This window comes from Centruroides vittatus, unplaced genomic scaffold, assembly GCF_030686945.1.
Source record: "Centruroides vittatus isolate TY-2023 unplaced genomic scaffold, ASM3068694v2 contig_5, whole genome shotgun sequence".
Taxonomy (NCBI): Eukaryota; Metazoa; Arthropoda; class Arachnida; order Scorpiones; family Buthidae; genus Centruroides; species Centruroides vittatus.
Genome location: NW_027122286.1, coordinates 1,436,070 through 1,448,009, shown reverse-complemented (window position 1 = coordinate 1,448,009; position 11,940 = coordinate 1,436,070). Strand labels below are relative to the sequence as shown.

Below are 11,940 nucleotides of genomic sequence, written 5' to 3'. Positions count from 1 at the left end.
TGGTTTCGGGGAAATTTTAACGATTTCTGAACGCAACTGTCAATTAAGTAATAATAATTTTAAAACTTTTAACCAGGGTAAATGGTAATTTTTCTTAATTTATATTTTATAAATACTAATAAACTCTCTAGTTATTACTTTTTAAAAAATTATTTAAAAATATATATGTATTATTTAAGTTAAATTCAAATTTATATTTTTATATTTAAGAAAATTTCATAATTAATAATACTTATTATTATTTTTAATATTTTATTTAAAAGCGATATAAATTTTTTAGGGAAATTGCTAGCATTGACAGGAAATTGCAAGCTGGCGGAGGGAAATTGGGTGAAGATCTGTGAACATTGGTGGCGCTGGTCATCCTTTGAGCAGACGAGGAGAGGAAAGAGACTTTGCTCCCCTCCCCCTAAAGATGGCTACTATGACCGATGGACTGAAACATCAAGTGGTCGAATATTTTGGCAGTCACCCTAATCAAGATATTCGGACCATTGATTTATGCCGTGCGATGAGACAGCCCAAAAAATTAGTGAATAGCGTATTGTATAAGTTGCAAAAGGAGGGCATCCTCCGAAAGGTTGTGGAGTCTCCCCCAACTTGGAGGCAAGAAGGACATTGCTACCAAAGATGCTATTCTCAAAAGGTAAAAACAACCAAAATAAATTTAATGCACCTATCATAGTAAAAATTCCACTGTAGATTTAGTCCTAATGCAGTTCTGTTAAAAGAGATGAGGAAATCGATAGCGTGCACTTTGTAGAGGGGGAAAATCCGAACGGTCGAAATGCGAATTATTATGCTAAGGTTTGATGCGCTCTCTTTACCTTCTCTATGCTTAAATTCGATTTCTCATATAAGATTCTTCCTGTAAAATATCTCAATCATTGATATCTTTCATATTCCTTAATTCATTCATTAATTTCATATAGAAAAGTGCATTCTCTTTTATATAAATCTGATGATCCTTTGTAGTAAAATGAGCTTTTACATAGAGACCTATCATATATTCTGTTTCAAAAATCATAACATAATATTTATACATTATATAATTTAAAGATTAAATAAACATTTTGTTTACATAAAATACATGATTTCTTTGTTTCAAAATACATAGGTATTAAATTTATGTAAATAATTTGTTTACAGATTTATTTCTATTGTAGTTAACATTTTGTGTAAAAAAGTTTGTTTACATATTAAAAAATTAAAAAAATCTGTGTGATGAAATTATAATATAAAGTAAAAAATTATTAAATCATAATTCAATCTTTATTAATTTATAGCTTATATTTAAATTTATTTCATAACAATTTGATTATAACTTCACTTATTATCTTATCTACTTTTTGATCAATTATTAATTATCAAATTTGATCATAATATTTTTAATGAAATTAATGTGTTAAGATGATGATAGTTTCCAATATCTTATCTATAACATTCAAAATGTTTTATCATTAATTTATTTTTGTTTATTGTAAATACTTTTTGAATACTGAATTAAATTAACATCTTACAATATAAAAAAATAAATATTTGTTAAAATTTAAAAATTGTTTTTTGAGAATCATCACTCAACTGAAGATTGTATTATCTTGATATATATTGAAATATTCTTTACTTGTTGCAGATTTTTGCAATTTCAATAACTTAAATTATAATGTCTTAAATCTTTTAATACAGATGGGCAAACAAGCTATTTTAAACGAGACAAGTTTACATACAGTATTACTATTACATATTTGGACACTGTATTTAATGTGCTAAATAAATAAGTTTTGTTGAGGATTAAGTAGTAGTATTGAATAGTATCATGTAGCTATGATCCTAAAATTAATATAAAAAAAAATATTCTGATTAGCTAAAGAATTTATATTTTCCACTATATTATCAGATTAAATAATCTTAAATGATAGTTTCTATGAATTAGTAAATTGGTGTTTTAATAATTTTTATTCATTTCATTTTATATTAGAGTGTAGTATGTAATAGGTTTATGAAATTTTAGAATAATGAAGTATCAATTGTCAAAAATGGAAAAAAATGTTTTTCTAAATATATTCAATAAGCTATAATTATTTTTCTGAAAAATGATTTGATCTACTGTAATAATATAATGTAATATCTTTTGTTAAGTCTTTTTCTTGGTAATTTTAACTTTAGTTTAATTTGAAGTACTTATATGGGATTTAATTAAAAAAATAAAAAAAGTGAAACACTAATTATAAATCAGATTTTGTGTTTAAAATTAAAGCTTATGGAAAAATACTTTAAATTGGTTTTCAAAGATTTGTTTTTATTTGGAATTTTGGGAATGATTAACACTTTATAACTAATTGATGATGATTGATTTGAAAATTCTAATACTGATTTTATGATTTATATATTTAATAGATTAAAATATGCTTATACTGTTTTAAACTTCAATTTGATATGCAAATACAGATAAAATGTATTTTTTTTCCAAATTCATACATTAAAACGAATTACTCTATTGAAAATTCATGTCATAGTCTTGTTAAGTCTTCTTTTCTCTTTTATGAAATTAAAACAAGTTAAAATATTTCAAAATTTTAATATTAGTGAAAAATATGTGATAATGTTAACAATATTGTATAATACACACACAAACACAAACAAACAATCAGATAAGTTTTTAATCATTTAAGATTTTTGAAGTATGATTCTAATAAATGAAAAATGTTTTTTCTCAAATTAAAATATCGTGATCTTTATTAAATTACTTATGATAAAATAATTTTTTCATAAGTAATTGAATAATAAAGTTCTGAAAATCTTTTAAATGTAATAAATTGACATTTTAAAGTTGTTTAAATTTATTTTCTTCTATTGAAAAAAAATCAAAAAAATATTTTTAAAGAATGAATAACAAATTTATATTGATTATGTATTCATCTTTTAAAATGATGCTAAATTGAACATATTGTACTTTTTAATAGATGAGAGAAGAAAGTCATAAAAATGGTTTATAGATTATATATAATTACCATAATAGTGTTTTTAGAAATGTTTTAGGTCTTATAATAAATTTAATGTCAGATCATTTAAAAATTAATATATTGAAGTATTTGAAATAAGGACTTTTTAAAGATTAATATAAGCTAAATTTATAACATATTGTAATTGTAGAAACTGTATGAATTAAGAGTAAAAGTACATCATAAAGTATTTTTTTTATATATACAGGTATATTAATTATTATTGACGATCATTATTTTGTAAATTTACTTAATGTATTAATATACAAAAATTAAACAAAATTACAAGAATTAAAAGTAGTTTTTTTTAATATATTAAATAGCCTATATTTTCAGTCTTAAATACTATCAATAAATATATAATATATATATATATAGATGAATCATAAACCAATCCAACTCATAATAATTCATTATTTTTAAAATTTTTTTTATAATTCATACATTATGCTGTATTGTAAGAATTAATATATATGCTCGTATATCTTTATATGAGAAAATATTTATACATTTATATATACATTAGACTTTACTGCACACAATATTTTTATTTTTTTGCTATATAAATTATATATAGTAAAAATTAATTATCTATATATCATTATATTAATCTATAAAGAATATATTATCTATAATATTCTATACTGTGGATATATCTGTGCTGTTTTCTTATTCAACAAAAATGTCCACACAAATGATTGAAAGTATGAAGTCAGTAGTTTAGTTTTGAAAGTTTTTCTGTAAATAATAATGTTTTTCTTTAAATCCTAAAAATATTCTATAATAGGCCTATTTCATATAAATATTATAGAATATTTTAGATTAGATTACAGTGGAGTTCTGTACAATGCAGGGGATTCGTTACTTATTATAGGAAATTGCGTTATCGAAACCTGCATTATCACATGATTTATGAAAGTTTAAACCTTGGCCTATAAGTTGAAAAAAAAAAGTATACCTCTGATCGACAAAATTGGAGGGTTGTTGCTTGTTTTATTTGCACGTTGTATGGGACTACTGTATTATATATATGTATAATAAATTATAATAATTTTAACAAACACAAATAAGATAGTGCTTATATTTGTCTAAATTTCAGCTTTATTTTGTTTTAAATAATAATTTTGATATTCTAAGTCTAAGAATAACATATGTAATCAATACATTCTAGATAAACCTTTAAATCCAGCAAATTTAACTTGTTCAATGTCAACATTTTTGGCTGTCTTTAGGTTACACATAAAATATAACTTGAGTTTGTGTTCCATAATTTTGTTCCATTCCAATCAGGATTTTGTTATTCTATGTGTAGCCTGAAGATGGCAATTAAAAATGACCAAAAATGTTAGCATTGAATAAAGTTAAGAAACAGTTAAATCCAGCCAATTTGAGTGTTTTAATATTGTATAATTGGTTATTAGTTATGTAATTGTTTAGTAATAGAAGCTGTTTGTATAAATGTCTGTTACAGTAGATTTTATCCAAAAATGATAATAGTTTAAAGATATCTAAGAATAAATATTTTCAGTTTTAAATTCAAACTTTTTAGTACATTTAGTATTTTAATATTTTTATTTATTTTATTTTGTTATTCATTTGGTTTACTTTGGTCTGCTTTTAATGAACTTCTTATATATAAAATTCTCGTGTCACAATGTTAGTTACCTTACTCCTCCGAAACGGCTTTACTGATTTTTACCAAATTTTATATGCATATTCAGTAGGTCTGAGAATCGGCTACTATCTATTTTTCATACCACTAAGTGATAAGGGTTGTTCACCTTAACATTTTTTTTTTAATTTTTGGACAAAATTTTTGTTTTTATTTTTCTATAATGTGGCATTAAAAAATACATACAACCCTAAATTTTTACCCTTTTATCACCAACCCCTATTTTTTAATAGCCATTTTAGTAATTTAATCATTTTTCATCCCGCTCGATAACTGATCAATTATTGTCTTTTTTGTAAATGTTTTTCACTCTATTTCGATTAAAATTTCCCTGAGCTTATGGCAAATCTAAATTTTTTTTTATAAAAATAAACATTTATTTTTATTATTAAAGTTTATTCCTGATATATATTTAGTGTTACCAATGTTAGATTTTTAAAATTTTCCGTGCTTTTACTGGTGAGTGATACTCATTTGCCAGACTATACCGGCGTCACTTCCCAGTAAACAGCACAGAGTAGGGATGAGACCGAAGCCGGTCTCTTGTTTCTCTCACACAATAAGACTTCTCTCACTCCCTGCACAGTTTTCGGCCATCATTATTGTTTATGCATCAAGTGTATTAGTAACGTTTACAATTATCATTTTGCTATCTCAGTGTAACTCTCATATTAACTATTAATTATTCCTATTTTATTAAAATTACTAGAAATTACCTAGAAATAATTTATATGGCAAAACAACGTTTGCCGGGTCAGCTAGTTTTTCAATATAATTCTATTATAGTTTGTATAATTGACACAGTATATTAAACAATATTACAAAGATATCTAAATAAATAGAAATAAATAAATATATCTTATAAATTACTGTAAATAAATTATAATCTGAAATAATGACATTTGAAGTAAAATTTGTAATAAAAGTTGTACAAGTAAATCTTTACTTATAATAGAAAGTAATACAACTAAAACTTGTTTTAAATATTGGATAATTTATGAATATTCATAAAAACAATAGTATTAATTGGAATGTATGATGTGTCATAATTTTTATGTTGACTGAAAATATGAAGCTTAAAAATTCATTTGTACTGAAAGATTTTGTTTATCATATGATGACTAATGAGTTGCATGATAAAGAACATATTCTGCATACAAATAAAAAGTTATCAATGCAGTCGATAAGGAAAAATCAGCTTTGAGCAGGACTCAAACTCAACTCCTGCTTACTGTGCAGATGCATTGCCAGTTATGCTACCCAGATCTCTGCCTGATCTTTGCTTACAAGCTAATTAAGAATTATTTAAATATAACTATATTGGTCACTCAGTGCTGGGAGTAATTTAGTGCCCACAGCTCTTAGCCAGCTTACACCTTAATCCCAGCATTATATATATATATATATATTTTGGGTTGTTCGGAAAGTAATTTCGTTTTTTCTATAGAAAAATACATGCAATATTCTTACACTAAATAAATATTTTATTGAATTATATATTGACCAATTTGGTCAAATACCTGTTGTCATTGTTTCTGGTAGTAGCATGATTTCACATTCATAAAAGTTTTGATTGTTGTTTACAAAAAACTGATCCAAGTGATTTTTGACATTGTCATTTCAAGTAAATGTCTTACAGTTAAAAAAAATTTTATATAGACCGGAACAAGTAATAATCTGAGTGTGCCCAATCTGGCAAATATGGTTGGTGTGATAACACATCCCATCTAAGCTATAACAGTTTCTGACCAGTTAACAAACTTGTGTGAAATTTGGCATTATTATGGTAAAACACTACACTTGTTTGTTGATCAATTCTGGCCTTTTCTGTTTGATGATATTACTCAATTTGTTTACTTGATAGCAGTACACTTTCAAATCAATTGTTAAATTGTCTGGTAAAAGCTCAAAAAAAAAATTTCTTTAAAATCCAACCATAGAGAGCATCTCTTGTTAATAACATGTGGAACCCATATATCGAGCTTTGAAACGAAACCAATTCGTTTTAAGTAATAACAAACGGTTCAATTTTACAGATTTAATCTCTTAATGATTTTACGTGTTGTTATACAGCAGATTGCTTCAATCAGTACTTTTACTTTGTTTTCATTGGCTTCAAATGGCCGTCCAGAATGTGGTGTATCTTCGATATTAAAATTTTGCAAACCAGTTTTGGCACTGTCTTTCTCTCAATACATCTTCTCCAAACATATACCACAATTTTTTTCTTGTTTGAACAGCATTTTGATTTGTTAGTTATAAAAAAGTAAACTATGCCGAAAATGATGCTTTCGATTTTCTATATTTGATGGGTCACTGAAAAAAAACAATTGTACAGAATCAAACAAAATTTTTTACAAATAAGCCTTAAAATGTCAGCTGTTGAAGTATATAATGAAAATGTGGTTTAAAATCAAATTGGCTGATAAAAATACATCTAATTCCTCTAGTAATAAAAAAACGAAATTACTTTCCAAACAACCCATATATATATATATATGTAAATGTATATTAATAATAATAATAAGTATAACTAACCCAATAATTACTTTAAATATTTATTTATTTATAATTATTAAATTTAATAAGAGATGGCAGCCTAACCTTTCTATTTTGTGCCAAATTATTTTGTAATTATTTAGCCTTAATAGCCTGATAAAAGAATTCAGCTGTTTGTTTGATATTTGAAATAATTATTGGGTTCATTATGTTTATTATAAATATATATGGCATGGTAAGAAGTGTGTGTATGTGTGTATATACACATGCCATGTCAGGATTAAAGTATAAGCTGGTTGAAAGCCATGGAGGAATGTGGACACTGAGATCTGAGTTGTCCCAGTTGGTGCCATGAATGACTGATATGGTTATGTCTAAAATTAGTATGAAATGCAGTTAGTATAGTATTAATAAGAAAAGGAATTAGTGCAATGATCAAAGATAATTATAGCTTAATTTTGTAAGATAAACTGTGTTATCTTACAAAATGAATGTCTTAAACATCACAAAAATTTGAAATACTTTCTGAAATAACATAAAAACCTTTTCATTTACAAACCATCTTTAGAAAATAATTCAAATGTTAATTTTTATAAAATTTGTAATTAAGTGAAACTAACAAATTACAAATTTTGAAAAACTAGAATTTAAATGTAAGTTTTGTATATTGATAGAAAAAGAGACTTGTCTAGCTAATATATTGCTTTTCTTAGTTAACAAACCTAACAAGTGAAATAGATTAATATTTTCATACTACAAAGTATTTGCTATTTTTATAATTATTAAAATGATGTTTAAAATTTACTTTAGTAATCATTTAAAAGTAAAAAACTTAAAAATATAACAAAAGGATCATAACTGAGGAGTTCTATGGAATTACCAAATCTTCAAGTCTGAATACCGGATACAAAGGTTCAAAAAGTGAGTACTTAGTTCTATGGAATAAGGTAGACCTATCTAATACTTAGATAACTTTTTCAGTTAGGTTTTTTTTATTATGGACATCAGATAGGTTTTATGGTTATGGATATTCCCTTTACTCAAGCATATTTAACATTTAAGCATTACTCACTTCATAAACATCAAAGTTTAACTTAGACATCTTATTCTTTAGAACTCCTCACTTGATGCTGTTATTTTTTATCATTAACAAAAATGTGTAACTGCTGAGAAATGCAGTACTGAAGAGTAAAATACTCCAAAAATATCTTAAATTTTTAATGTTTTACTATTTTATTATTGTTTTTAGTTATTTGTTATGGATTATTAGTATTGTATTATTCTTGTATATTTTATATTGCACATATATTTTTGTTTATTTAGTTATATTTTTTTGAGTTAATATATTGTATTTTTGTAACTTATAAGGTCAAATATTAACATTTAAATTGTTAGTATTGGACACCTTATTCTGGAATGTTTTAAATTTTGTATTCAAACACAACCATCGTTCATTTTGTAAGTTTATTCTGAAGAAGATTGGTTAAATACAGCCAAAAACGTCAGAGATTAATGTAATTTTTAAGGTATTTTTGATGTTTATTAAAAAGACACAAATATTAGCATTATAATCTGTATATTAATTGAAAGAGTGTTTTGGTTTTCTGAGTTAGTTTGAGTAAATGACTGGGGCTAAAAATACAGTTTAAACCAAACTAATTTGAAACCTATTTGTTTATGGCACATGGGCAATCTACTGAAGAGGATGCCTCTTGAAAGGATTTTTTATGTGAAGAAAACCCAGAAAACTTATAGGCAGCCCATTCGTGAGGTTTAAAACCCGCAAATAACTATTAGTGTTCAGTAGTTTTATTCACTTGGCTGCTGATGGGCAGTATCAAATTAAAGATTCTGTAGATTCTTATTTTGCAGATGATACCACTGAAGAGAGATTTGAGAAATGTACAATGGTTCAGGTGTGGTGAAGTGGCAAAAGTACAATGTTTAGCCTGACACAAACAAGTTGGGATCTCATCCCCTGTTAACTTTAGCTTGAGCAATTTTTTTGTTTTGCAGTTTTATTGTAAATACTGAGGTCAATAAATGCACATTTTAGTTTCTAAAACCATTGTTTTTATTTTACTCTTCCAACTCAACTTCAGCAAATCCCACCCCTCAAAAGCCAGAGCACTGTCAGGCAGATGCAACTAGTTTGCTTTTATTATTAACCTAGTCAGTTTACTCAGAGAACTCTAAACTAATATAGTGGAACCCCATTTATCTTTAAGTTTTTTTTTATTCATAACCTTGCAAGTCCGAGGAATGTTTGAGACAGAACAAACCTTGTGATAGCAGCATTATTGAGACTGGCTAGACAGGAATACTATTATGGCTTAAGCAGTGAAGCAATTTGTACCATCTACAAAATGGCTCTGGAGTGCATGATCTGTGGTATTTGCAGAAAAAAATTTAAATACCTTCTAAAACCGATAACCGGTGCGAACTATTTTTCTAAATGGCGAACGTTTTCATTGCCCCTCCTGGGCTCTTCCTCAGGCCAATTCTGGATTTGATAATCGAACAGCATAAATAAATGGAACGTGTTCCGTAATTTAAACGATCGAGTACGTTGGGCAACCGCGTGCCGTTCCAAATTGGTATTTGGTGAAAGACTACCAATGCAAAGCAAAGCAGGATGCTTCTAAGTATTCAGAGATCTGCCACCCTATGGGTCACTAAAGTGTACAGAACTGTGTCTACAGATGCAGCTCTGGTCTTTGCTGGACTGCTACTTTTGCACCTGATGGTCAGCCAGGAGACAATCTTCTACAGAACAACAGTTGAAGGAAAAGAGGCGAAACACTGTAATCAGATGTTCCCAGCCAAAAAGCTCTTGTGTCAATCAGACATATGGAGCATCCACCCAAGCCAAAAGGGTTGGAATTGACTAGGATATTAGTGAACTGACACTAAGTGGTGTTGAGATCTACACCAATGGTTCAAAAGATGGCAGCCAAGTAGGTGCTGTGTATTGTGTCTATAATGATGGAGTTATAGCATATGATTTGTCAGTCAGCTGAATGAAGAGGTGTCTCTGTTCCAGGCCAAATTTATGGCTCTTACAAGAGCATCTCAGTGGATCCTACACCATCCAGGTCCCAAGCTGGTCAGGCTAATCATATTGATTGGAACAAGCCCTGAGACCAAGTACTTTGAATGCTTGCAGCAAGTAAAGGAAACTTAGAGAGACTAAAGGAATTGATGGAAACTCTTTTGGGTCTCTTCGACCTATAGTCCAGTGGATTCCTCTTATCTAGGGGTGTGGGACCTCACTGACTGATAAAGTATGAGCAATACCTTTCAATGGTAGAGTACTCTAGTGCAGTACAGGCTGCACAAAAATTGTATGTAGACGTTACAGAGTTGGACTTGAGAGCAAGGAAGGCTGGTTTTCATTGGGTTGTACTTCCAGAGCCTGAGCATCCAACTCAGTCTGACTTTTAATGTTCAGACATCTCAGTGACTACTGAGTGTCCAACTACTTATGATTAAGATACATTCCCTTTGTACTCTAGTGCCATTTGGTGGAGCAGGGTCAATACTCGGAGTGATATGCTAACCTTGCAAGTTTTTATTTACTCAACTCCTATAGCTACTATTGTTTTGCTGAGTTTCAGTCACTTTCACTACTTTGTGAAGTAAACTTTATGAAAATGACATCTAAAAGAAAGTGGTTGTTACGATGGAGAAGAAATTAGAAATACAAAATAAAATGTACATAAATTGTGTTATTTATGTCATTAACAAATTTTCCAAATTATCTGAATTAGGCCTGGTTTTCTTTGAGCTGTATAAATGGGATTCCACTGTAATTTTAATATAAGCTTGGAAAGTAGTTTAATAACACTGCTACAAAAAGCAAATTATTTGTAATAGAGACATAATTAAGTAATTTTACCTGATTTTATGGTGCTGAACATGAAAATGACATTGAAAATGCAGGATTGGTTTTTGTTTGGAAGTTAGGGAAAAGTCAAAAAATGCTGAAAAATGAAAACTATTTTTTTCCATATTTGTTACAATTTATTTATTATTTCACATCTGCATATACTGTTACAGTTTATAAATCTCCTGACATCTTAGATTACAACTTAATGAGTGACACTGAATTTGTTTTCGTTGATATTCTGTCTGACATGCAAGTTTTAATATAAAGTGTTTATTCTTGAACTACAACTTCATTTGTACTTTTTTGAAATTGGACTGTTCTGTGTGTCTGGGTGAATGTGGAGGTAGCTGCTGACCTTCAGTGCATGAGCTGTGTCTGTGCTTTGGAAGGGGATAGGATGCATGAGCAGATTGAAAAGCAAGTTGAATTATGCTAGGATTCAGTTACTGAATTATTTTTTACTTCTTTGTATTTGTGTTGTGTATTAAGGAAATCTTTTTGTGTTATTCTACATTTAATGTGTTGGAAATATGCTGCATAAGAGTGTGTAACAATGCAAACCAGTTCTGTTATACTTATGACAATGTTACATTTTCCTCCAGTAAATGTTGTATGACAGCAATCATGCAAAAAGCCTACGTTTTATACTTTGGTTGTACAGTAATCATTAAAACAAACTGTGGACACTAGTTTCATTGAAATACCTGTGTTCAGTATTGCAGAATTATTTCTTAGCTATGCAATGATGCTGAACGTATTTCTAACTACTACTAATCTCCTGCCACTGCTGGATTTCTGACTACTTCAGTCAGCTTGTTTTATCTATGCTAACCTTCTACTAGTGATGCCATTGTTTTTGTTTTGTCATATGATTAGCA

The 11,940-nt window shown here is 27.9% G+C and overlaps 1 protein-coding gene across 1 annotated transcript in view; it reads left to right on the top strand.

Moving 5' to 3' along the window:
- Positions 1-280: 280 nt before the first annotated feature.
- Positions 281-11,940, top strand: part of LOC136978208 (uncharacterized) — a 175,635-nt gene continuing 163,975 nt past the window's right edge. Inside the window, exon 1 of the mRNA XM_067273865.1 lies at positions 281-646. Within this exon, the coding sequence (XP_067129966.1) occupies positions 416-646 (231 nt within the window). The 5' untranslated portion in view covers positions 281-415. The remainder of the gene's footprint in view (positions 647-11,940) is intronic.